This window comes from Miniopterus natalensis, chromosome 11 (assembly GCF_054644295.1).
Source record: "Miniopterus natalensis isolate mMinNat1 chromosome 11, mMinNat1.hap1, whole genome shotgun sequence".
In the NCBI taxonomy this organism is placed as follows: domain Eukaryota; kingdom Metazoa; phylum Chordata; class Mammalia; order Chiroptera; family Miniopteridae; genus Miniopterus; species Miniopterus natalensis.
Window position 1 is genome coordinate 51,752,685 of NC_142091.1, and position 27,479 is coordinate 51,780,163.

At 40.5% G+C, this 27,479-nt stretch overlaps 2 protein-coding genes across 5 annotated transcripts; one reads left to right on the plus strand and one right to left on the minus strand.

The window, feature by feature from the left end:
• Positions 1 to 105: 105 nt before the first annotated feature.
• MISFA (mitochondrial sheath formation associated) lies at positions 106 to 8,801 on the plus strand. Of its 3 annotated transcripts, XM_087821770.1 has the most exons (4): positions 106 to 2,413; positions 2,828 to 2,916; positions 4,345 to 4,382; positions 5,041 to 8,801. In XM_087821770.1, exons 1-3 carry the CDS (start codon positions 2,270 to 2,272, stop codon positions 4,364 to 4,366), a joined length of 255 nt encoding a protein of 84 aa, XP_087677896.1. In that variant the 5' UTR covers positions 106 to 2,269; the 3' UTR covers positions 4,367 to 4,382; positions 5,041 to 8,801. The 3 variants fall into 3 exon arrangements, 1 of the variants encoding a protein (XP_087677896.1); XR_015715288.1 differs by having other exon boundaries at positions 106 to 874; positions 4,345 to 8,801; XR_015715287.1 differs by having other exon boundaries at positions 106 to 874; positions 2,828 to 8,801.
• Positions 6,753 to 26,873, minus strand: SPTY2D1 (SPT2 chromatin protein domain containing 1). Of its 2 annotated transcripts, XM_016219449.2 has the most exons (6): positions 26,732 to 26,873; positions 16,520 to 16,634; positions 14,261 to 15,760; positions 12,520 to 12,688; positions 10,848 to 10,925; positions 6,753 to 9,971 (listed from the first exon to the last, which is right to left on the minus strand). In XM_016219449.2, the coding sequence occupies exons 1-6, from the start codon at positions 26,789 to 26,791 to the stop codon at positions 9,881 to 9,883; spliced, it is 2,013 nt and encodes a 670-aa protein (XP_016074935.2). In that variant the 5' UTR covers positions 26,792 to 26,873; the 3' UTR covers positions 6,753 to 9,880. The 2 variants fall into 2 exon arrangements, with proteins under 2 accessions (XP_016074935.2, XP_016074936.2); XM_016219450.2 differs by lacking the exon at positions 16,520 to 16,634 and having other exon boundaries at positions 26,732 to 26,798.
• Between the last annotated feature and the right edge of the window lie 606 nt (positions 26,874 to 27,479).

Sequence of the window (27,479 nt, forward strand, 5' to 3'; positions counted from 1 at the left end):
GGCCGCCGAGGACCAAACCTCCCGGGCGGCGCAAGGCCCCGCCCCTTCCCAGGCTCGAAGTCCGCCCGCGTTCCACGCCCGGGCCTCGGCGGGGCGCGGCGGGGGCTCTGACCGTCGCGCCAGCGCGAGCCCCGAGCAGCCCCGGAAACGCGTTAGCGCCGCGGGCGGTACGCTCCAGCTTGCTGGAAAGAAACTTGGGGACATCTGTGAAGACAGCACTAGGAAGGACCTGAAGAGAAGCAGTAAAGGAGGTGAAAGCAGCTCGCTCTGTTCTGGAAGAGAGTTTCTCCAAGGAGGTCTTAAATTCAGCAGAGTATCGGAAAAAGATCAAGATCGAATATTGTAGTTGGATGTAGGAAGAAAAAGGTAATGAAACTTAAAACTCAAAGTTTCATGGAGCTACAAGAGGAAAACGGAGCCACCTGAAGCGTCGCCCGAGACCTGGGAGCTAGGGACAGCCCTGGGAGGAGGATGCAGCATCCGGGAGGGGCTGCCTTTTTAAAATTTTTCTCCCCAAGGGAGGTTGCCATAGCCTTGTTGGTGGCAGAGAGAGGAAAAAGCCAGGTGAGAAAAAGACTTTGAAAACAGGAGAGGAGGTAGAATGGTGGATTAGGTCATCTGAAGAAGGAAGGCGAAGATATCCAATATGCAGGCCTTGTTTGGTCTCTTTGATTTGTGAGTTACCTGCTTTGTATTCCTGGCTTGAGCCATTGGGCCTAAAAACGCACAGGACCTGGATATTTTAACTGTCAGGAGGTTGGACTCGCAGTAGAGCGACTGTATTAATAGGAAGACCTAAAGGCAGGAATGCTGTGACTCAATTAGGAGAAGGTGAAAGGCTGGAAGGAGCATTTATTCATTCGACAAACTTTTGGTGAGCATTGACTGCTAGATATTTTTCTAGGTCTGATGATGCAGAAGCGAACAAAATAAACAAAAATAACAGCTTTCCTAAGGCTGTCATTCTTTTATTAGTAGGAGGAGAGCAAGAGAATAAATATAATAAATAAGTAAATTAGACTGCATATTAGAAGGTAATTAAGTGTTGTGGGAATAAATTTTTAAAAGGCAGGGTAAGGAGATCAGGGTATGTCCCCTTGAGAGGTGAAACAGTAAGTGTTTCATATAGAGAGGATTCAAAGTAAAGTCCTAGACAGGCATGAGCTTGGGGAGGCTTGAAACAGCAAACCTAGTGTGGCTGGAGAAAAGCGAAGTAAGAGGTGAGGAAGCAGAAATAGGCTAAATCAGAAAAATAAGAGGGAGCTACAGGTGGTTTAAGGCAGTGATTTTCCAGTGTGGTCCCCAGACTTACAGCCTCAGCATAACCTGGAACTTGTTAAAAATACAGATTCTGAGACCCAACCTCAAACATACAAAATCAGAAACTCTGGGGGTGGGGTCAAGCAATCTGTTTTAAGAAGCCTGGGTGATTCTAATGCATGATAAAGTCTGAGAACCACTGTGGTGCTTTCCAGATAAGTGTTATTCTGGCTTGTCATTGCCCTTCACCCGGAGACCAGCAGGCACACACCCACATATAAACAACTTCGATTGAGCACTCCTTGAAGGAAGGGAGTAGATACTGTAGAGAACCATTGAGACAGCTGAGTAATAGTGTTGAAAAGAAACTATTGCAGGATTTGGGCTTTGGGTGACTTGGGGGGGGGGTTAAGGAATCACAGCTCCACTTTGGATTGGGTGCTGTCAGAAAGGACAATTCTATGATTGGTTATCTCAGATATCTATAAGATGGGCAAACTAGAGTGACGATAGAGCTGCGATTGGTTTAAAAAAAGCATTGTTCACTAGTATTAGCAGAGAGAAGAGGATGTTTGGTATTTCATGGATTGTACAGTGACCTTGTTTTTGCTTTGACAGAAATTATGAAATGGCCTTGTTTTATTTCATTTTGTCATGGTCTGAATGACCCATCTGATGTTGGTTTTCTGTGAGATTGTTATATCCACAGGAGAATCACATAGCTTAGCTGTGAGTGCCAGCAGGTCAGCTAACAACATTGAGACCAGCTGGGTCAGACCAGTTCCAATGTCAGGGGCTGCTTTTTTATTGATTGGCTTTTACTCTGAAAGAGGAAGCCACTGGAGGGTTTTGAACAGAGGAGTGACCTGATCTGACAGGTTGTATGAGTCATGTGACCAATGATGTCACAATGTCCTACTAGACTCCAACTTCTCCACTAGGGAGTTGGGGATCCCTTGGATCCAAGGACTGGAACTGACATGCCAGACCTCTACCAACTGAGGGTTTCATGAGCATACTCCTTTACCAAGGTCTTGGTGAAAAGTCTTTCACTGTGCAATTGTATCTTAGAAATTGTTTTATCATGATCGTGCTTGGCTGGATGCTTTTTGTTGGCCTTGCATGTTACATGGGCACATTTCCGGAGTTCATGGTAAGTAATGACCTGTAAGTCCCTGGTAGTCAGTCCTGGCTCTGGCTAATTCTCCCAGATGGGGGTTCTGACCAAATGGGAAAGGTAGCTGAGGTCTCACCACTAATTAGAAGCCAGGATATGGTGGGAACAAAGTTAGTTTCCCAGGCTACTTCCCATCCTATTGAGACATCTTTAAGTCCCCCCTACCCTTAGGTATATAATGTCACTTATTTCAAAACATTTTGGGATTTATAAGGGGCTTGCTGAAGATAGTGCCCAACTTCTGGATTTCAGGCCAAGTTGCTGATCAGGAGAGGGAAGGTAGGCCTTGGAGGGGACTTTTAAGCAGCCCTTCCAGTAACATACAGAGGCAGTTACCTACTGCAGCAACGAGTAGAGCCATGTCTGCCTTTAAATTTCTTTCTGACCCAGCCTCCAACTCTGAGGTGGAAAGAGAAGTGGCCTGTTCAGGAGAGCAAGGCCCAACGGAGCAGTCAGGCTTTGGATGAAGATCTGCAACTGTGAGTGTGATCAGGTCTGTTAAGCTGAATTCCTCCCTTTCCAGGGAACTTGGTAGAACCCTGAAATCTCAGTGGAGAGTTTATATTCCTCTGAAAAATCTAATAAACTGTAGAAGGGGAAATGATTGGGGAGGTAGATGGCTGGAATGTAAGCAGAGATCTCTGGACTTGATAGCCTCTCACACTCTTTCCACTAGACCAGCCTGCATTAACAACATGTCTTTTTGGCAAACCATCCCCTGGGTTTCTCATATCCCACCCCATTTCATTCAGACGTGTTTTTTCAAAGATGTTTCCGTAGTTAAAGAAACTTAACTCTGAGTCTTAGTAATGTACCAGCTACAGGAGCAAGTTTCCTGGGACGGTAACTCTGGAAGGCAAGGGTATCAAGTCCCAGCCCCAGATGCACTAAGAGCAAGGCATGATGGTGGTGCTTTTTCCCCCCTTCAACCTGGCCCAGAATTCCTATGAAAGTATTGGTACAACACAGTCAGACCTCTGTGGAGGTGGTGGTGGGGGGGGCGGGGTGTGGATGGATGCCCTGGGCACTCGTTTAGCTGAGATACTGCCGAACTGTGTTCCCGACCAAACCATGAAAACTAACCTGTGCCTCAGTTTCTCCAACTGTAAAATGAGCATCACAGCCCATCTTCTTTCTCTTCTGAGGGAAGCTGTGAGGATTCTTACCTTGCATGAAGGTTTAACTGTGCTATTTCACAAAATTCAAGATGTATTTCCTTGGCCAGGTAGCTCAGTTGGTTAGAGCATCCTCCCGATACACCAAATCAGTGTTTCACTCTCTCCCTTCCTTCTTCTCTAAAAATCTATCAACAAATTAAAAAATTTAAAATTTTCTTTGAATAGCCTAACATCACATATAAAGTAATTGCTCATAGCGTACCTAGCCACTTAATCCTCCCAATTAATCCAGGGTATTTTTTGTATTTTACATAGGATTTTTTTTTTGCATTTGATTGCATAAAGCCAATAGTCAAAATATTGGCAGGTGATGAGTTAAGAAAGATCTGATGCCAGCTAAATCCCAACCACATAGAGTCACCAGAGAACAGGGCCCTTCTGATAAAGGTCTTTGCTCCAACACACCTAGCATCCTGGCAAACCATCCCACAGCTACTCACTCTGACTGGTCCCCAAGGTCACAGGAGCTGATGTCACAATTGGTATCTGAGCCCTGTCCCCCAAAATGGCCATGGCAAGCCATTTCAGTTCAGATTAGACCACAAAGCTCCTCAGCCAGGAGCTATCATGCTGGGCCATCCACCATCAGGTCTTGAATGAAGACAGCCCAGTCCCCAGGACTCAGGGAATAGACACACCTTTCGGAACCACCCATTTGCCCCTGCACACACCACCAGCTGAGCCAGGAGCCCGCAATGATTGTTGTCTTATGGATGCTTCTCATTGCAGGAACAATGTGGAAGGGATATAAGTATCCCCCGGGAGGGGTAAGTGTGCCTTCAACTTTGTCTCTATTCCTACTTTGAAATGTATTCCCCCAGATAAATGAACTAAGCATCAAAATCCAACTAACTCTAGTAACTTTAGAAACAAATACGCTTTATTAAAAAAAGTTACGTAGCTTACCTACTTCTATTATTATTCACTTTCTACTTACAGTTGGAAGTTTCCTCTGTTTTCATGTGATCTTTTATTCATATTTTCCTAAGAGTCTATTCTTTTTCAGTTTCTTTCAAAGAAACTGGAGGTGTATAGGTAAAGATTTCTCGGGCCCAAGCTCAAAGCTGCCTGACATGGATGACCTAGTCTTGTTCTCATGGGACATTTTATATGCTGCTCTTCAATACCATTTCTCAGATGAGCCCACACAAAGAACCCCTACTTAACTCTCCCTCAAGTAAACACTGGTCTCTAATGGTTCTGGTGGCACATGTTTCTATTCTTTCTCCTCCTGTTGGACCTTGGATATTTGTCCTTTCTCTGCCTCTTGTCAGCTCCCATACTACTAAGCCCCTCTGGCAATTGAGATCAGAGGCATTAGGTGACAGAATTGGACACAGCTACCCCTGCCTGCCCTTGGCAAGGAGGGCAATGACCTCAACCCACACTAAGCATGACCCACCTGACATACTTTTTTCCCTTCAGACCCCGCTGGAAACAAACAAAGATGATCCTGGTGAAGTAATGCAGCTCTGAAGCTCACCTGACTGGCTGTACAGTTCGTTGTTGGTTTCACATAAAGTAGTTGCACGTTATTTTTGTCACATTTTATGTAAAAATTCACCGTACTTTTTAAGATAAAGATTTGGTATTCTGTTAGCTTGAAACAGGGAGATGGAGGGTGGGGAGGTAGTTGGGGTGGATGGGAGTGGTTGGGTCCCCTCTGTTTCATAGTCCCTAAGACTGGTATTAAGACTAAGATACCCAGTTTGATCTGTCCTCTATTCTGTATCCTTAAGGATAGAAATTCAAGAGCTCTTTAGACCTATTTCCCAAGTAATGTCTCTCTCCTGGGTCCAGGGTTGAAACAATGTTCAAGGGCTAGAGATTGCAGCAACTTTAAGCCTATTCTTTGGGGGTATTTCTCTGTGGCCTTTCCACAGCGATTAAGAACCCAAAGCTTACACTGTGGGGGAAAGGACCTCATTTTTATACTGGGTGTTAGACATTAAATTTTACATTATTTTAACCCTTACAGAAACCTGAGTAGTAGCTTTATTTTATAAAATGGCAAAAATGAAGTTGAGTTTTAAGCACCTTACCAAACAGCTCTGAGTTGCAGTGAAGGTTAAGATCCAGGCCTCTCCTTGGCATGCTTTTATGTGCCAAGGAAAAGGGCCAAATGAGACTGGGATATCTATCTTGGCTGCCTATGGTTCAAATGTCCCCCTCACCTGTATAGCCAGAAAAGTTGCCTGATCATTCCTTTTGCACTGACTGCTGCTAATACAGGTAGCAAGTGTAGAAACAAAAGCTGCTAGTCCTCACAATGATGCAGGTTGAGTTTATGAGACCAAGGATGGAATCTAAGATCTACGCAATTAAGCTGGGTGTCTGAGCCCTAGGTTATTCCTAATAAGCCCTCTAGTCATTTGGAGCTTTCCAGTCCTAAAGGCGGGTGGGGAAGGGAGGGACAAATCTAACAGGAGTAAATACAGTACTTCTAAAATAAACTGAATGACACTGTTCCTATTCTGTGGCTGCTTGGGGATGACTGATACAGTGCCACTGTCCAGAAGTGCACCCTTATAAGCTGATCTTTTGGTTATGTACACATTTTGTTGACTATTTGGTACAGGTTTGCCCAAGTATTTATAAGTGGCTCTATGCGCTGAATGGATTACCCTTTTTATTTTCTATGAAAAAAAAAGTGAATTCAAAGTCCTTAAGCAAAACTTTGTAATCTCTCAATCTAGGATACTAGCATCTCTTGTACTTCTTATGACCTAGACTCAACACATTTCATGAAGTGCCTGCGTTCTCTGGCTGCATGGCTGTGCCCACTTGCCTCATATATGTATTCCTAATGACTTATCTTCGCAGCCATCTCAGGCTCAGTTTATCACAGGGGATCAGAGCCCACTTCTCTTGATAGGAAGTATATACCCAGTTCTTCTTCTTCCCTCCAGTTCAGAGTATAGCTCCAAACAGTGCTAACCTGGTTGTCTTCAGTAAGCTGGTGGGGGAGGCGAGGGATCAGTGGCAGGGGATGTGTAGGGATAATGCACAGAGGCGTGTAAGGAGGCAAACCCCATCTCTGAAGTCTGATGAGTCCATTGCGGTTTCTGGCTGGAAAAAATGTTCAGGGTGATGAGATAGGAATGTGAGTTTTGATAAATAACTGCAAACCAGGGAAATATCAATAAAATATTTTTAATGCCTACAATTTTTTTTATACATAAATTGCAAAACTTTCACCTGTATATGCAAAAGTAGATTCTCTTGCAGGTCAACAGCACCAGATTAACAAGCTAAGCTATGTAAATGTTTCTAAACTTGATTTGTCCATTATGTGAAAGACATTATGGATTTAATAACGCCAAAGAAATCTATATGCCATTCTTAATCATACACTAAACACCTGAATATTTATTTCATCACATCCACTCACAAAATAAATAGTAGTCTAATATAGTCAGTACATTGAAAATAAACCAACCAGTCTCTCTTCATATATTTATTCTCTTTCCAAACATGTTTTGGTCTCCTGCTATATCTCAGAAATGTACTAATAGCTGCTTTTAAGTTATAAAATACAAAACAGTAATTTATTTCTTGGAGAAAATCTTGGGGATTACATTAAAAAAATGAAATTTTGAGTTCCCGTAGACTTTCTCTTTTGTTAACAGTCTTTGAACCTTTTCACGGCACACATGTAAGGCTGCCTGTGACATGTGGTACCCTGGCCTTCAAATGGACATAATTGCATTTATAGTTTAGAGAAAATACAAAGACAAGTCCTGAAAGTAGCCTTAAAAGAAAGTGCCCTTGCTTTGACATAGGAACATCAAAAGCAAGTGGGACTGTGCAATCGGAGGCATGAGTTTTATGAAAACTACTTTCCTTTCACATCATTTGTTAGAGAATACCACACCCATGATCATGTAACATTATTACAATCGTGAAGTAACATTACTACATTCATGAATTAACATTACCCAATAAAAGGCACATCTTCAAATACTGAATTAATAAAATCTGAAAATCAAAGAGGAGGATACATTGAAAATCAAGCACTTAATTTGTAAACCTTGATAAAGTAATAGCCCATTCCAGTTTCTTCAAAGGTTTGTGAGCTTTCTGTAAGAGTGCTCAGGAAATGCAGAACAAAATGGAAGATAGACAGGATTTGGAAACAAGGCCAAGATTAATTTAAAAGACTTAGAGCTTTTTTTTTTTTTTTTTTTAATGAGCTACAGAAGTGCCCTTTTGTAATGTTGATGTTGGAGAATACTAAAATCAACATCTATATTAGAGAAGAAACACACTCAGAAGTGACAGATGCATAAGGACACAACCTGACTCTTCTTACCAAGTTCGGGAACTTTTATCTAGCACAATGGTGCCTTTCTGTACAAATAACTGCACAATATTGAGTAAAGTGCTAGTAAACTTTAAGCCACCAAAAATCTTTCAGCTGTGACAAGCACTTGATTGTAATTGCTGATTTCAAAGAGTCTGAATATTGGGGGAAAAAATTATCCAAGAAAAAAAACTGGAGGTAATGTTCCAAACCTGTTTCATTACATGGAACATCACACTACCCTTACATCAATTTCACTGAAGGTATTTAAGATGGGTGAGAGGCAGTTAATAGGATTTCCTGCCACCAGTGTAACAGTCTATGTGGAGCATTAGAAAGGGTGTTATTCCTAGAGAGGAAGACACCTTTCACTGGATTCAACTTCAGAATTAAATCCTTGCACTTTCAAAGTTTGAAACTCAATTCAAAATGAGTCAGAGTTAAGGGACTGGGTCACACGGTGAACTCATTAAGGAAGGCCAATAATGGTCATCTATAATACCCAAACTTTAAGAATAAAGAAAGCTTTATGGATAAAAAGAAATACACAAAAACAAGTTTTGGATCTACTGAAGAATAAGGATTCTTTGTAGAACCACCTTTCCTACTTAATCCCTACCATTGAATGGCTTACAGTAGCCACAATATTTATTGTAAAAATGTTCTATAAGCTTATGCCCCACTGTCCCCAACCCTCCACATTTAGAATCAAGGACAGATGCTCTCTAGCATCATATCTCATTTTCTGTTGCTGACTTTCCTTGAGACTTGGCTTTACTCTAGTCAGCCTGAGAATTGCTTGCATTTGAGTCTTAAGAGACAGCAAGTCTATAGATAGGACTTGAAGAAAGAAGCAAGTCCCACAGCCCACTACACCACCAGTAACAGGAAATAGCCTTTTCTAACTGGAGAAAAAAAATCTCTTCACAGTGTGCATAGTTTGAAATAAAAGTGCAACATGGGCAAAAAAGAGAAGGTGGTGCTCTTCATACACATTAATTTTAGTTTTTGGTTTTTGCCATTAATTGCTAAGGAATTTTAAGACAAAAATGCAGTCATTAATATCCAGAGGTACAAGGGCACCTTGGATTCCAAAATATCTTTATAATGGGGAGGGGGGGGAGCCTCACATGTCACTTGCTTACTTTTTAAACTTACTACTCTTCCAGCTCTAATGTTTGAATAAAATATTTTTTCTTCAGTATAAAAATGAATTTTTAGATAAAAATCAGCACAGTGACATTGTCTATTTTACAAAAATCTGAAAGGAAAACTTGGAAAAGAATATTCTTACACTAAATGGCATAACTTGTATTTTAATTGGAATTTTTTTGTTAATTGCCTGATCACCTGAATCAGTGAATAAGAATGCTCAGCATCCAGTCCATGAATACAGAATACAATATAATTTATTCTACTTTTTACTTCAAAGTCAAGAGATGACATCCATATGGTAATTAGAAAGCCTACTCTACATGTTCAAGTTCTCAATCCAAACATATAGATTAGGACAGGCCACTTTATTGCTGGCAACATTCTCAGAAGGACCAGGTTCCTTATAAAAAGACAAAATAAGTCTGACTGGGAGCCAGCCATTGCCCTACTCACGCATCAACAGAATTATGGAAGTCAAGAGGCAATCTTTCTTCCTTTTTAAAATAGCAAAGGAAAAACAGAAGACTGGCTGACTGTTGAGTGGCCCCACATTAGAGTGCATAGCTCATCAGGATCAAGGCCGGCACCTGGGAACAGTTAACTTCATATGAGCACTCACTGCATTACAGATTTCACCCCAGAAAGTATCTGAAAATACTTTATGCTCAAAATATACAGTACGCATTCCTTGTCCTTGAGGACCCAAGTATAAATCTAAAGTGATAAAGGGGCTTTTTCAGTCTGAAGGCAGGACTTCCTTGCAGTAGAGTGTCTCCAGAATTTCACAAAAATAAATAAAAGCAGCAGCTAACGCCTTTTCAGCTTCTTGACCTTTCGGCATTTCATTTCTTCCTCGCGTCTCATTTCCTCTAAGTCCTCTTGCATACCTAGCCTTAAACTGTCAAAAAAAAAGAAAAAAGAAAAAAAAGTATTTGTCAATATACACGAAATTACTGCTTTCTCTACAAAGCAAGAATGAAATTTCCACTGAGAGCTCAGATGGAATGTACTATGCACCCAAAATACCTCAAGGCTTTACTTTACCACTAAAAATTAGCAGAAATATTTTTTTTACCAGGAACCACTACAGTTACTTCACATACAACTTCAACATAAAGAAAAAATATTTATACAAAAATAACATGCTATGTTTGTCCCTTCCCAACACTTTAGTTTGATATCTAGTTACAGGAGAGGGAGGACAAGAGGGAGAAAAAGGGTTAATATTCTGGGTTGAGACTGAGGTGAATTATTTCACCAAGTGAAATAATTAGTTTGCTATAAACAAACTAATCATTTGTTGCCTCTACCCAATAAATTATCATTAGTTTGCTATCAGGTAGCCTAACAGGAATCAGACAGGGAATTTACATCCTTCATCAGGCCCTCGAGGCGAGCAGTGGCACAGGGTAGCAGGACTGATATGTGTCTGATGTGAAAGGGAATTAGGATGCAGAACAAAAGGCAAGAACATGCTATGCCAGGATCAGTTCTTGTGTGCTTGAGATGAGATGAAGCACTGCACTAGGCAATGTGTTCACATTATCTTAATCCTCACAATACCCCAACAGTCAAAACAGTATATTCTCATTTTACAAACAAGAAAACAAGATTTAGGAAGGCTAAGGAATTTGTCTAAAGCCGCACAACAAGCAGGACTGGAATTCAGAATTGTGTGGCCCAGGGCCCCTGCTCCCAGGGGTGCAACCAAAGCAGCAGAAACAGAAGAGTTTTTAGGCCATGTCTATACAAAGGAGGTAAGTATGGTGCTTACCTCTTTGCTTCCTCCTTCTGCTGCTCTTTCCAACTGCTCTCCATGTAACGTAAGGCATAATCACTTTCATCTTTGTATCTGGAAAAAGGAAATCAAAATTGTTTAAAAAAAACAAAAATTTAATTTTCTAAAGGAAGTAAATCCTGCTGTTTTTAAAATTGACATCTTTATAACTAAATCAAGCACACTTAGGATTACTCCTCCTTGCTTGGCAGGAGGTAGGGGGACAGAGAATGGGTAGAGGTAGATTTAAAAGTAAAGACAAATTAAATGAGCCCTTATTACTCCCGGAAGACAACTATTCCTGAATCTAATGCTGATGAAGTACCAATCCAACGATGCTTCCTCAACTCACCTCTACTTATATGATAGTTTATAAGAAATCCTGAAAGCACAATATATGTGAAAATTATTCTGTATAAATTTCATTTGAACTTCATGACCATCATGAGGACTTTTAGAACAGAAACTAAAGCACATAGGGTAATGGCTTGACCAAGAACATATAGTTAGCTAAGAACACTATACAAATTTGATTTTTAGATCTAATTTTTAATCCAGTTCTAATTGTCTTTAAAAAAAAAAAAAAAAAAAGTGCTGGCTGGGTAGCTCAGTTGGTTAGTCATTCCGATATGCCAAGGTTGGGGGTTCAATCCCCAGTCAGGGCACATACAAGAATCAGCTACTGAATGCATAAATAAGTGGAACAGCAAATTGATGTTTCTCTAATTAAAAAAATAAAGACCTTTCTTAGGATTGCCTTCTTTTTTTAAAAAAAATATATCTTTATTGATTTCAGAGAGAGGAAAGGAGGGAGAGAGAGAGATAGAAACATCAATGATGTTGTGACAGAGCCCGCAACCCGGGCATGTGCCCTGACCGGGAATCGAACCCCAATCGCCTGGATCCTAGGTCGACGCTCAACCGCTGAGCCACGCCCGGCCAGGCAGGATTGCCTTCTAATTTTTCCTATCTGTGGCTCTGAAGGAGGTAGCAATTATTGATGGATAGGCAGTATGATACAGCCTTTCTGTTCTACATACATACTACCTATTTAATCCTTCCAAATATCATTTTATATAAAATAACTTACTCAATTTTACGTAGCTAGCAAGTGGCGGAACTTCCATTCAAACCCTGATCTTTCCTCCATAGCAATGCTTCTCAAACTTTAATGTGCATATCACCTAGGAACCTTTTAAAGCTGATTTGGATTCAGTAGATCCGAAGTGAGGCCTGAGAGTCTGCATTTCTAATAAGCTCCCAGGTGATGTCAATGCTGTCCAGGGACCACACTTTTGAGTAGCAAAGTTTTTAACACCAAAGAAAAGCAGGTGTCAGATCAGACCAGCTTTCAACAGAGTTCTGTGATGGCTTTTTTATTTCAAAGCCAATCTGTTTCTACTACACCATGCTGCTTCACTCACTTTACATATACATCTTATAAAGACAAACTGCTTAAAAGGGGATAATTTTTGGCCCTCATGCAAAGAACTACACAAATAATTCTGAGTTAATTCTTAAATATTAAATGCCAAACGAGTAAATCTAAATAATGCAAGGATTCCAAATTAAGAACTGTATTCAATGCCTCTACTATTAATGTTTCTTTTTTCCTCTTAGCATGAGTTATTCAAAATAAAAGGTATATCTAAATCTTCTTTAGCCTTACTTTTTTCGGTCATAGCCAAAGATTTCTCGAATGTGCTTGGATATCTCTTCCTGAGGTTCTCCTTCATCTTCTATAAAATCTTCCATTTCAGAGTCATAGTCATCATCTTCCTCCTCATCATATTCTCGCTGCCTTTTGTAACCACTAGGGAAGGGAAGCCTTTGAGGGCCTAAGGATAGAAACATCATTATTTATAAGAACATTAAAACTTAAAATAGTCCCCTCCTCAAAGTAAAATAGTCCCAACAAAGTTTTACGTAAACTGAGATTTTGAGACCTCATTAAGATGGTCTTCTCCAAAACCAGAGCCAGCGAGCTAGTGCACAGCATGGAGTTGTTCCTACGCCATCCCTGCTGCTTCACAGTATCCACAAGGAAGAGAATTACTGTATATTCTGGGACGTACTCTAAGTGTCTGTTACATTTTCTAGCTTTGAAGTGCCCATTCTTCTGGACTTAAAAGATTGGCAACATTTAAAAAAAAAACTACAAATAGCTATAGAATCACTAACTTTAGATTTTGCAAAGACACCATAGGTAGCAACCTACCATCTATTATCACAATTTCACTAAATTTTTAAAAGTCCAACAAAGTAGGAAAGATTCTCAAAATTATGGATAATTGTTAAAACTGAGTAAAGTCCAACTTTACGAAAAACTCACTACATTATCCTTAAGTTTTGTCATTTTTCCAAAAGATTGATTAAAACTTCTGCAAAAGATTGACAGTGACCAATACACCAGGATCTGGGAAAAACTGCTTTCTAGTCCTTGATTACAGACACTCCTTTTGTTCTTCTAAAGTTTTTAATATGCATCGCTTGTCTCATTAGCTCAGACCTTCTTTCTCAACTTCAGCATTACTGACATTTTGGGCCAGATAACTCTTTGTTATGAGAAGGCTGTCCTGTGCATTGCAGGATAATAGCAGCATTCCTGCCTTCTATCTAGTAGATGCCAAAAGCATCCCTTGTCCCCAGTTATGTCAATCAAAAACGTCTCCAGACATTGCCAAATGTTAACTGGGATTCAAAGTTGTCCTTGGTTGAGAACCAATGTTCTAGCTGAATTAGGACATTAAAAGCATGGATGAGAATATTTTGTTTCTCTTTATATTCTCCATGGTGACTAACAGGTGCTTTAACAAAGGCTTATTGCCATGAAGAATTATGACCTAGCAGCTAGCAGTTGCCACAAATGCTCCTGTACCTTGGGACAGTAGATTCCTAAAGGACTAGTAGCTAGGGCCTTAATGTTGCACACACTAAGAAGCAGAAACACAAGGGCAGTCTAAAAGAGTTCTTGGCATACACTGGGTACTTAACAAATATTTGATGAATAAATAATACACCAAAAGGCTTCAAGCTTACAAATACACTCCAATCCTTGAAGACAGGTCTCTCTAGTCTTCATGAAGAAATGAATTCATTCACTGAACCATGTAAGTAAGGCATATACACTCTGTCTTACAAATCACATAGCTAAGGTTACTAAACTTGGAGACATTATAGGGATAACCCCAGATAGCCCTAGATATGTCTGTTTCTTAAGAATTTTCCAAGCTATGATCACTAAAGGAACTCTCAGGCATACGACAGACGAAACATCAGGATTCTATCAACATAAAAGTACATTTAAGGGCACACAGAAGGATTACAGGGTCTCTGGTTATATTTTAAAAAGTGTGCTTTCCAATTTCCTAGTGACAAATAGATACTCTTAGGGCAAGGGGCAATTTTACCTTGGGCAGATCTGTAGCCGGATAAGGAAGGTTTCATTCCATTCATCTGTCCATTGCTGGACCGGCTAATGATATTCTTGGAAGAAATTGTTTCTGAGACAACAGTGCACCTGGGCTTTGGGGAGGTGCCTGAGCTACTAACTATTCGCCCAGGTCCCAAGCTGCTCACTGGTCTTCCAGGGCCTGAACGACTAACAGTCCGTCCAGCTGGAACTGAGCCACTTACTGATCGCCCAGGGCCACTGACTGAACGCCCAGGGGGCACTGAGCCACTCACTGGTCGTCGAAAGTCATGTGGACTGCTCCCAGGCCGCCCAGGGCCACCAGAGCTGCTCACTGATCTCCCAGAACCACCCGAGCCACTGATGGGTCGTCCAGGGCCACTTGTACCACTGACTGTCCGTCCAGAATGGTTTAAGTCACTAGCTGGCCTTTTGGTCCCACTGACTGATCGCTCAGGTCCTGAGCTGGAGCTGCCGTTCTGGCGCCTGGGCACGGGGCCAGAACTACCTGAGGGCCGAGCAGTCCCTATGCTGGGCCGCCCAGGAGCTGAGCTGGAGCTGCTGCCTGACTGCCTAACACCTGGACTCTTAGCCTTATTATGTGGGGTGGCCACGGGCCCAGGCCTGGAATGGCTAGGATGGGAAGGAGATTTTTTGGCTTTGTGCTCAGTAACATATTTCTGAGTCCCTTTAGCAGAAGTCTTTGGGACACTTGGTGAATAGGTGCTTGAGTGGGTTTTTCCAGCCCCATTGAAAACAGGCCTGTCATGGTCCTCATGAAGTGCGGGTTGGGAGTAGTTGCCAGATCCCACTTTGGTCCTCTCTCCTGGCATAGATTTGGATGAAAACAAACCTAAATGTTTCTCCTTAGCTGTGCTAGGTCTGGATTTCTTCTCAGCATGAGGAAGGGAAGTACCCTTGGAAGAAGGATGCCTGTCCCCAGAAACTTTGCTAAGTTTTGTGCCCACACTTTCTTTCTGAGAAGGTGCCTTTTTGGTTGGAGGTAGTCTTGCATCTGCCTCAGGTTTCTTTTTCCTATGCTTTCGTTCAAGAAATTCTCGCTCCCTAAGTTCTTGTGCAGTCATAGGCCGCTCCTCTGTTTTCTTTACTACCTTGATTTCCACTGGTTCATGCTGCTTTTTCTCAGCCAGCCTCAGTAGATCAGTGAAGTTCATGAGTGGTGGGGCACTTTTAAGGGGAACCTTTGGTTTGCTTTCAACTTTGGGAGGTTCTTGTTCTTCCTCATATTCTTGCTCTGATGCTGCTTGATTGTATTCTAAGAATTCTTCCTCTTCTTCCATCTCATACTCTTGGTCTGTTCCCTGACCAGTGTGGCTTTCCATTGCCTGTCTCTTCTTTGACTTTTCCTCAACAGGAATCCCATTGTAACCATGGAAATTGTCCTTTGTCCTCTTGGCCATAGCTCTTGCTTTCTTGTCATGTTTTAGTTCAATTCGCTTTTTCACTAGTTCCTCTTTTCTCCTTTTCTCCTCTAAGGCTAGAAGGAACAAAAAAGAACATATTTCAAGGTCTCATGATAACAGTATGTTCATTGGATATCAGTAGGTGGCCACAACATAAGGAACACTTAGTTTGAAACAATATAGTTTGAAGACATCTAGGAATCAAATGAGGAAGTCATTTGAATGAGTATCAGTTGAGGCATCTTAACATAATGAGTGGGTCACATATGGGTTTTTCTATATGACTAAGCAAGTGAGAGGCTTAGCTTTTAGTTTTAAAGATAGAAAATAGTTCATACCAAATAAATATACTAAGTTAAGGGAACTTTAGTACCCACTTAGCAGTTATTATGAATCAATGAATACTTAAACTTATTGAATCAGTTTCCTTGTCATGAAGTAAAATTACTTCTTGAGTTTACTGGTTTTCAAAAACTGCCTCTATTTTAATCTTTTAGATAACACTTTTAATAATAACAAAAAATTAAAATACAATAGGTTAGAAGAAGATTCAGAACTCAGGTCAAAGAATGGAGTTCTTATTGGGGTTACTATGATCAATTAAAAGATATAATCAGTATCCCCAAAAAGCTTTAATTCAAGAGAGAATAAAAGATAACATCCATACAACTGATCAACATAAGAACCTATGTACTGCTATAAATACAGTTGACTCATACACATACACAACAAATCCATTAGCCTGTTATGTTACTACAAACATCCACTGTTAAGTACAAGCTGGTTGTGAAGGTGGAAGACTTTAAAACTGAAAACGGCTACAGATAACGCACCTTTTCGTCTGAGCTCCTCTTCTTTTCTTCTGAGAAAAGCTTGCACAGCTGCTGATTGGACACCCTTAACTTTTGGGTCTTTTTTGGGAGGACCCACTGCCAAACTATACCTTTTCTAAAAAATAAACAAAGAAAACAAGGGTAAAAGTTATAACCAATCCAACTTAAAAAATATATTGTCTATCAGGTGTAAGGCACTGTGCCAAGCAATAGAGAGGTTTAAATGTTGACTGAAAAACCTATTCTGAATATAAACCACATTAAAGCTTAGCCATAAAGTTTCAGGCTAAATATGACTATGAATGACTATTTTTATGTGCAGCTTTTCTGTAACATCCCAAATAATGCATAAATGAGAAATTCAGAGAAACACTATTTTCAGGCTATTATCCCATAAAGGTACCTGGACTGGAAGGTAAAAAAAAATAAAAGATCATCACTTAGAACAGATTGTCTTAAAATTCTGATAATAAAAAGAAAAAAATCAGCCTTCTCCATACAATGAGGCCTTCCTGGAGGCGAAGGTTCATGAAAAGAACTATTAGGCATCTTCGGCTGGGGCTCCATGACAGCCTGGGAGATCCCTTTCAGAGGAGAGACCCTATTTCAGGCAACAGTGTGCTAGTGGACTGATAGGTTAATTTTATGTGTCAACTTGACTGGTTTAAGAGATTTCCAGAAAGCCAGCTGGTGGAACATAATTTCTGGGTGTATCTGTGACATTGTTTCTGGAAGACATTAACATTTGAATCAGTAGACTTAAATAAGGATCACCCTCACCAATCCATGTAAACAAAACAAAATAACACAAATCATCCTTCTTCAGAATTAAGCATTTCAAAGTCCAACTTCAAACAAGCAGAAAAAACTATTACAACTACGTTCTTTCCTGAGTACCCTACTCCAGCTGATTTTCTAGTAGGGACTCATGGCTACACAGGTTCTTTTGCTTATAACATGAAACTCTTGAGATTTTACTCTGATCACCCAAAAAGCACTAACAGTATCCTGGCACAGATGGTATTTCTCTGGGCTTCACTTTTCATGTAACCATGTCAGGAAGTGACTAACACTAGAATACTGTTAATATGAACTAGGAAGAAAAAAAATTTCCATTTTATAAGTAACATCATTAATGAAGTGTGATAAACAGAGCTAATAACTCAGACTGAGATGATTCATCTCTAGGACCATCCCACATTAAATTTATGGGGTAGGAAAAAAAGATTTTTAAAGTGCCCTCCCTTTTTTGTCTTATTAGACAGATGAAATTCTTATCCATTGAACCCGTTGCTGTGATAGTTACAAAAGAAACAGTAAGTCTAAGAACAAATTCAGCTACTTAGGAACCAAAAAATGATTCCCAAAATGTGTATGAAATTCCTGGAGGAAAGCCAAAGGATCCATGCTTATCATACAGCTGCCAAATACAAGGCATCTTGAAACAGGCTGGAAGTTCCAGCTAAGTCAGTCTGCCAATGAAGCAACTGGCCAAGGAAGCAGGCCCTCACCAACCTGAAAAGCCTGCACGATAACAATGCTGAGAACTGACACATCCATGACAGAGAAATCCCAAGAGAGCATCTAGAGTTCTTTCCTAGTCCCCTTGGCTGAGCCATAATGAGATCCTTTTTTTAAAAATCCATACCTTTGTAAATTTAGTTGTAGACCCTTTCCATAGTGGATTGAGGCCCAATCCACTTAAGAAGAAATGGAGAGGCAAAGGAAGACTGAGGAGAAGGAGCATATTGCTTACCTAGGTATATAAAACTGTCCTGGTTTACAAGAACCTCAGACATAGACAAGAAGCTCACGTTTTCATAATGGAAAGGCCACCATGCGTGTGAATCAAGTTGCATAAGACATATACAGATTCCTAAATAGAGGTAAACATACTTACTCCACTCCCACTTCAAGAAGAGGGAGGGTGGATTTTTCTTGCCAAGACTTAAGACTTTTCTGTCCTTGCCAACTATATAGTCCATAGATTCGCCTGCCAAATTAAAGCTTATACACAGTGTTTCCCACAGAAAAATGCCATTATACACATTAGTGTTAATTATTTAAAATAGGATTGGTTTGCTATCTAGATATTACAGCAGTGAGCACTTCCTAACTTGATTTCAGGATGGACATCTTTCTTCCTAACCTGGGACTTCAAGAGATAGGTAATGGGATTATGACTAGTATAAAAGCTACTCTTTACTGAATACAGGCACCTACAGGGAAAACAACAATGTCAATGGACACAATTTAACACAGTGTTTACCAAGCTTCAGTCTTTTGCATACCACTTTCATGATTTCTCTCCTCTTAGTATACTACCTGTATTATTATTTATTAATTTTAAGGAAAGATGTAGACCTAACACCATGACTTACTATTACAGCTTCACCTCAAGTAATAATATCTATGAAATGACTGGTTAGAAGGCTAGTTATATTATTCCCAAATCATATAAAAATATGTAACTTTTAAAAAATAACTATTAGAATAAAAAGTATTTGAGCATTACTTAAAATCATGGTAGAGTCAGAGCTACATGTACAGCACTTTAATAAACATGAACTAGGAACATAAATACAGGAAAAGCAGGGCACAAGGAAGAAACAAGAAGAGGGTGATCAGGAACTCAGATTCACTAAGCAAAAAACTCCTGCCCTGGCGGTGCAGCTCAGCTGGTTCCCAATACACCAACGTTGCAGGTTCGATCTCCGGTCAGGGTGCATACAAGAACCAACCAATGAATACATAAATAAGTGGAACAACATATAGATGTTTCTCTCTCTCTCAAGTCAATAAATAAACAGAATTCCTAAAGCTAGCATAAGACTGACCATCACAGCCACATATTGTATCATTTCTTTCAAAGTTTTTATTTGAGCAACCCCACACACATACTTTATATAAGTTAATAGAAAAGTCAACACTGACTACAGAATAAAACTACATTACCACCATTTAAATTTACTTATATAAATGTCATTTTTTTAAACATATCTTTATTGATTTCAGAGAGAGTAAAGGAGGGGGAGAGAGAGAGAAACATCAATGATGAGAGAGTCATTGATCGGCTGCCTAGCCCGCAACCTGGGCATGTGCCCTGACCGGGAATTGAACCCCAATCTCCTGGATCCTAGGTTGATGCTCAACCTCTGAGCCATGCCCAGCCGGGCTATAAATGTCATTTTTAAAGTTCTAGGGTATCGTTTTTATTCCAAAAGAATTAAAATGATGCCTTTGTTGAAACATTTAATGGTCATAGAAACTCATTATCTCTTAATTTTAGTTAAGCCTGAGAAAATAATTATAATTTCTCAGTTCAAGCATGTTAGGAACCAGCTTACAGAGCATTCTCCAAAAGGTATTCTCTTGGCCTTTGAAGGTATCTATTTTCAAACTTAATAATACAGTCAAGTAAAAACTAATGTGAGTTTTCAAAATTGAAAAAAAAAAAAATTGGTCTGGCTAAGTGGTTAAAGTGTCGGCCTGCACACCAAAGGGTCTTGGGTTTGATCCCTGGCCCCCAGTTAGGGCATGTGAAGGGGGGAAACCAATCTATGTGTCTCTCTCACACTGGTGTTTCTGTCTCTTTATTTCCCCCACCCTCCACCCTCCTTTCTACTCTCTCTAAAAATCAATGGGGGAAAAAAATCCTCAGGTGAGGATTAACTTAAAAAAAAATCTTACATATTTTGTATAATCACTTATCTATTTAATAATTTACTTATGGCCTACACATTCTACCTTATTTTATGATACCTAGCACTATATAATGCTACACTGGGTACATGATTTCATTTATATGAAATGTCCAGTTGGCAAACCTACAAAGACAGAAAATAGATCAGTGGTTGCCAGGGCTTGGAGGAGAGGGGAATGGGTGGGAAATGACTGCTGAAAGGTAAGGGATTATTTTTGAGGATGATGAAAATGTTCTGGAATCAAATATTGGTGATGGTTGCACAACTCTGTGAATATACTAAAAATGAACGAACAGTACACATGAAATAGGTGGGGTTTATACTATGTGAATTATATCTCAATAAAAATGTTGAAGAAAGCCTCAGGCTGGGATTACAGTATATTCTATTTATAAGGCAGAAGAACTAGTTGGCACTTTCCCCTGCATCAGATGGCCACACTTAGCTTTAGCAGCCAGCACATCAAGATGCACCCACCAATTCTGAATCTGATTCAAGGCACCGGGCTGCTTCATTGTTTCAGCTTCATGAAAAGCAGCTGGACAAGAATTTCTTTCATCCTAAGGACATCCACTTTATTACACTGCAAATCAACTCAGTCATTCTGCTGGACCCCAATGAATGATCCACAACAGTGAAGCTTATGCCATTTAAATAACGTATCAGAGATGTTGCCAAGATTTGTAATTCTAAAGCCAAGAGACCTAGGAGACATTAAGACACTTTAAAACATGTATTCCTTGCATTGAAACTATACTGTCACGGTCATATTAAAAAAATTAGGGGGGGTATCGGGAGGTGGGGAAGGGTATAGGGGGGATAAATGGTTATGGAGACTTGAACTGGGGTGGTGAACACAGAGTACAGTGTACAGATGATGTGTTGTGGAATTGTACATATGAAACCTGTATAATTCTGTTAACCAGTGTCACTCCAGTAAATTCAATAAAAAGGAAGAAAAACATTAGGAGCTTTCAGCCTGGAGATAATGTGTTCACCAAACATGTTACGTTGGAATCAATAGTCAATCCCTTCTTGAAAGATGTTCTTTACTCAGGAAATAACATATTGTTGTAATTGTAGAAAATATAAATTTCCTGATGGTTTTACATACATTAGAGATCTATTACTGGGTAAAATTAGGAGTTAGGGATATTCAAAGAATATATTCTTAACTTTAATAACCACACAATTTCTAAAATCTCAAAACATCATAGTCAGGGAATGAAAGTAGGCCTGGAAAAACAATGGTCCACATCAGACTTGCTTAGCTGGGCAGTTAAGATGGTGAAAATAAAACCACCAAAAAGCTTACTATTCAGGATTGCTATTGCATTAAATGTAAAATTTACTATTACTGTGTTTATAATAAACTTGATTACAAAGTGTAATATCAAATAGGTACTTCAGAGCCTCTGGTCCAACGTCTACGTTAGAAATGCACCAGGAAGGACAACCATATATTTCCAGTTTGTAGTAGACAGAATCTGAATTAGAATCTAGGTCTGACATAGGTCCAAAAGTGTTCCCACTACAACATGCCATGCTTCTAATTTAATTCCAACACTTACATCTCTAGCTCTGACCTCAATCTTAAACGCCATTCCATAATTTCAATTTACCTCTTGGAAAGTGCCATTACCTCAAACAGGTCCACCACTGAACTTTCTCTTTCCTCACCCTCAGACTCTGTTTCTGTTAACCATGCTGGTACTCTCCCTAACAGGCCAAAATTTTCTCTATCCACTAGTTTCAAATGTTGTTGATTTTGCCTTTAAATATCTCTCCCATCAGTCTTTACTGTACACTGAGAAGTGTCATAAATAAAACCAATAGGGTTACTGCTTAAGTCTGGAATTGGGATAGGAAGCTGGATGGATGCAGTGGTTCAGGCTATATAGATGACAACCTTCCTCACCATCCCATATCTAATATACTCTTCTCATTCAACAGACTTGTGATTATCGAGTCAGCCTGTCTGGATTAGATTCTCTACTCTGCCATTACTAGCCTTGTCACTCACTAGTTGTGTGACTCTGGGTAAGTTTCTTCATCTCTCTGGGCCTCAATTTCCTCATCTGTAAACAATTTTCCTTATATGGTTATTATAGTGATTAAATTAATATGTATATGAAGCGCTTAGAACAGTGCCTGGCTCAGAATAAGCACTATAAATGTTAATTGCCATTGCTGCTGCTATTCAGAAAGAGATTATCTAAGTAATGATGAGGAAGAGAAATAAAAGAATCTGTGGGGGCAGTAGTTTCTAAAGGACCCTTTCCCTAGCGCTGGCAGTATGGCTCAGTTGGTTGGAGCATCATCCAGCACACCAAAAGGTTATGGGTTCGATTCCATCAGGGCACATACCTAGGTTGCAAATTCAATCCCCAGTCCAGCGCATACGGAAGGCAACTGATCAATGTTTCTCTCTCACCAATATTTCTCTCTCACATCAATGTTTCTATCTCCCTTCCTCTCTCTCTAAAATCAATAAAAACATATCCTCAGTTGAGGATTTAAAAAAAGAAAAAAAAAAAAAGACCCTTTTCCTAAAATACTGGTTGAGAAGTACTGCTTTAGGTTAGAAATCCAAAGCTGCACTAGGCACTGGAAAACTGATCTTCAGATCCAAGAGTGGGGAGCAATCCAGTTATAACTGATTACAGATCAAGGGTTACAAAGTGACTGCCTGTAGAAACTTTTTGTTGGCTCATACTGTTCTTTAAAAGGAAATATAACTACTGTAATAAATGGTGGGCTTCTTTGGAACACATGGAGCTTTGGCACCTATCATTTTATATCCAGACAACTTAAGAATTTACAATATCTGGCCCCTGAAGATATCTGTAACTGCTACCCCAGCTACAGTTTCTGGGCTCCATTTCCAGTACCTATATTTTTCTCCTTAAGGGGTCATAGCCCCCCAGATCCTTATATATCTGGTACCACATGAAGGCTTCCCCTTTACTTTTTGGATTGAGGGTCACATCAGAGCTACAGTATCTTGTCTGGGATGACTTTCAGTCTCACTGTGAGAAAGGCCATGTAACCTGTCTCATGCGCTACAAACCATTAATAATAGCTACTTGAAACGAAGAATCCATATTCTAAGCTCTACTATTCTATCAAAACAAGACAAATGCTTTGTTTTTGCTAGAGGAAGGCAGGGAGAAAAATCTTAAGTGCATGGTTATAAAAAATATCTTTTCCCGTTTAAATATAAACAGAACTAATGACAATGACTGGTTACATCACCTTGATCAGCTGTTGTTCTGCCCTCAGCTTTCCACTGGGAAATATACGTGCCAAATATTTCTATGCATGATGCAATCCTTTGTTTTAACTAAAATATTATAAAAATAACTATTTTAAAAAGAAACAACAGATAAAAGAGAGATGTCCCATTAGGGAAATGTTCATTGCTTCTCAAGCCAGATACGAGACATTTCTTAAAAATAAAGCCCTGCAAACAACTGAAAGTGGCTGTACAGGTGTTTCAGATTTTAGCCTCCCTTGGATTCTACTCTAATCAATGCTAATGGTATTTTTCTGTGGCGAAGGTCTGGCTTAGGAACGATGAAGAATAAATCTGAACATCAGGTCTGATAGGATCCAAATGGAAGGGGGGAAGAAGATGGCTAAAAAGGAAAAAAGAACCATGCACTATTGCTGCCAATAGACTATGTGGTTCTCTGTGGTTAACGCAAAGGCTCTGTGGCTCTCAGAACATCAATCAATCAATCAATCAATCAATCAAGTTTATGTCAAGCAGGGTGTGTGTATGTGGCTTGAAATGATTCTTGATTTGGATGGTGGTTTACAAGGATATTTGTTTTATAAGAATCTGTATTACAGTGTACCATATGTTAATAATTTTTAAAAAAGGAAACAGGGCTTGGGAGACACTTCAGTTGTATCAATTAGGCTTTTTTTTCTTTTAAAAAATATGAGTATGGCAAACTATTAATACGGTAAACACGGGGTGTGGGCATACAGATATGTGTTAACATTCTATATATTTTACAAGTGTTCAAAAATTTTAAAATATATATTTTGTAAAAATGTGTCTCTCCAGTCAACTTAAAAGGAAAAAGAATCCTGCAGAACCTCGAGATTATTATGCTAAGCAATATAAGCCATTCAGAGAAAGACAAATACCATATGATCTCACTTATATGTGGAATCTAATGAACAAAATAAACTGAACCAAAAATAGAACCAGAGGCATGCATACATGGAACAGACTGACAGAGGTCACAGGGAAGGGGGGGTGGGGGGACTGGATGAAAGAAAGTTGAAGAGATTAGCCAAAGAACATATATGCAAAGCCAGTGGACACAGACAACAGTGTGGTGATGGCCAGGGGTGGGAGAGGGGCTAGGGGGTGGGTGAAGGTGGGTAAAGGGGAGGAAAATGGAGGAATCTGTAATAGTGTCAACAATAAATTATAATAATAATAATAATCCTGCAGAAAGAAAGCAGGACTTTTCCTGGGCCTTATTATGTATACATTGTTTGCACTGATGGTGCTCTAAAAGGCTTGAGTTCAAGCTAACGAAGAATGTAACAAAATAACTAGGTGAATCAAGTTGAAGCAAGATCATGGATTAAATTTAACTAAAGTCTTGCTCTACTCTTCAACAGTTTCTTTTGTGATGTACTTTAATGTGATGCAAAAAGATAAGGATTATAATGCTGTTACCTAATCAACTTTTAGGCTTACTAGCTTTTTGGGGGGTGGGCAGGAAAAAGCATGCTTTCATAACATATATGCCTGTATTCATCTATTGAATTTTAAATGATCTCACCAATTTACCTGTTTTCCTTTCTGCTTCCAATCTTTAGAAGCAATCAATGAATGCATAAATAAGTGGTACAACAAATCGATGTTTCTCTCTCTCCCCCCCTTTCATCTCTCTTTCTAAAAATCAATAAATTAAAAGAAAGAAAAAGAGAAAAAAGAGCCCTGGCTTGATAGCTTAGTTGGTTAGAGCATTGTGCTGATACACCAAGGTTGTGGGTTTGATCCCTGGTCACGGCACATACAAGAATCAACCAAAGAATATACAAATAAGTGGAACAACAAATCCATGTTTAAATAAAAACAGAAAGAAATAACTAATTCTTTAATTCTTCTACAGAATATCCCTGGGCATCAAAGATAGTATTATCATCTATTTTTTTTACCTCCACTGAAATTCAGGAAGATCTAGAATTAAATATGGACATAATGCAAAAGGCCCAGTACTACTAAATTCAATATTGACTTGTCTAGGAAATTTACAGATGTAGCAAATTAATTCTGTTGTTCAAGATTTCAAAGATTTAAGTCCAGAACTTCAACCTGCATAGCTTATGACTCATGGCTTAAGGGAATGATTAGTAAGAGTACTTGGGATGGAGATGGTTAGACAGATAATAAACGGGCAGATATCAGTTTTATTTACCAGTTATTTTACTATCTTCAGATCAATGTTTTCAAAAGGGTGAGCCAGCATATCAAATGACAAGAAAAGTACAGGAGAGAAAAAAAAAATCATTGTAATACACAAAATTCTAAGAAATGCAGATCACAGTGAGAGCGCAAGAAATTCCAGTTGAATTGACTTTAACAGAGAGCTGTTTGAGTTGTACATCTCAGCGCTCAAACCGCAGGTATCACATGCAATTTATCGGTTTACAGCTGTCTTGTGGGTACCATCTGAGGATCCAGAAATGATTAGTTTATGCAAAACAGCTACAACCCCGCAAACCAGGCACTCTACCATGTCAGCGTTTCGATTTTAAAAGTCTTACTCTACCTCTGCGAATATTAGCAAATTGGCAAACATTACTGAGCAAATGAGACCTACATTTCAAACAAAGACAAGTCTGGAAGGCCACAAGTAAACGGAAGCTAAAACTAGCTCACCCAAGCTGTTAGCCAAGGATTTCGTGGAATCCGCTCAATTGCTCTTCCCAATACAAAAAGGGATCCTTGGGAAACGATCATTTAATCACTTCGTTTAAGTGGGTGGGGCCACCAATCAGAACTTGTTCGGGACATCACTAAATGTTTGACCCGAAAACCGGCGGGAAATCAGCCAAAAGGCAACCAGGCCAAGTCTCTCAAACCCTTGAACTCCCAATGTACATGCTTCCTTCCCACCTTTGGGCAGAAGTTTATACCGAAGCCAGAAAACACGAGCGCTAGACTCCACTGTGTGCCAGGCACGACCCCCCTCATCAGCTCTCACGCCAACTCCAAAGCCCCTGAACCGCAAAGTCCTAGTTGCAGGGGCGACTGAGCTAGGAAAACCCACTCGCTGGAAGGCGCCCGCCTCATCTCAAGCCCCTCTTCACCCCGAGTTCCCAGAAGTACCTGCCCAAGAAAAGTAAATGAAGGTGTTCAGGTCCCTCCTCTCTCGGAGCCGAGAGGAGGAGGATGCGTCGAAGTTCCACACGATCGATACCCATTCGGAACTTGAAGATGAGAGTCTCCTACAGGGGCGTCCCGGCGGCTACTTACCGGTACGTTGTTGACTCCCTGTCCTTTAGAGGCTATCATGAGAATTTCCCTGAAATCCATGTTGACCGAATCGGATGGAATGGGCCAGGCTCTCAGAGAGGGGTACAAGCCCGCCTTGCCCAGGCGGCTCGCTGCAGCCGAGTGAACTGGCTGGCCAGCCCCTTTCCCACCCCTCGTCAGCACGACCACTTCCGGCTCCTTCCGACGCCGTCCGCCCGCCCCCTTTCCTCCAGCGGCCTATATCCTTTCGGGTCCATCGCTCGGCTCGCGAGTCCCTGGCGTAACTTCCGCTTTTTGGCTCGAGACACGTAGAAACGTGGTACGTGGCTGATTACGTAGACTCAAGGGGGCGGGACTAAACCCTTCACGGACCAAGGAGCCGCAGCCTAGTAAACTGTGGGGCGTGGCTATGGCAGAGGGCCAGGTCTGTAGCGGCCCTGGCGCGTAGCCTGGCAATCTTGATGCTCCTTGCGGGCTTTGGGTGGGGAAGGCGAGGGGGTGGGGTTGACCTACCAGGCCTGGGTTCGTTGTGTGACACGCGTGGACGCTCAGGTCTGAGACGGCGGTGCCCCAACGTCAGAACCGACAGGTATCATTCAGTTACTGGTTTCTAGGCGCTCGCGAAGCTGCGCAGGCGCACACGGCACCGACTGGCCCTGCCTTGGGTGCACTTTACTCAGCACGTCCTGGCACATGGTGTGTGCCCACCTCCTGCACAAGTGCACGCGTTTCGTGGTTACAGGCACCC

What these genes read in the sequence shown, in the direction of transcription:
- MISFA (XM_087821770.1), top strand. Translation starts at nt 2,270, where the DNA reads ATGAGCATACTCCTTTACCAAGGTCTTGGTGAAAAGTCTTTCACTGTG. An exon ending in GCACATTTCCGGAGTTCATG is followed by an intron (nt 2,414 to 2,827) that starts GTAAGTAATGAC and finishes TTTCTGACCCAG; the next exon opens with CCTCCAACTCTGAGGTGGAA. An exon ending in TTGGATGAAGATCTGCAACT is followed by an intron (nt 2,917 to 4,344) that starts GTGAGTGTGATC and finishes TTCTCATTGCAG; the next exon opens with GAACAATGTGGAAGGGATAT.
- SPTY2D1 (XM_016219449.2), bottom strand. Translation starts at nt 26,791, where the DNA reads ATGGATTTCAGGGAAATTCTCATGATAGCCTCTAAAGGACAGGGAGTC. An exon ending in AGAGGAGCTCAGACGAAAAG is followed by an intron (nt 15,761 to 16,519) that starts GTGCGTTATCTG and finishes TGTTCCTTCTAG; the next exon opens with CCTTAGAGGAGAAAAGGAGA. An exon ending in CGGCTACAGATCTGCCCAAG is followed by an intron (nt 12,689 to 14,260) that starts GTAAAATTGCCC and finishes TTCTATCCTTAG; the next exon opens with GCCCTCAAAGGCTTCCCTTC.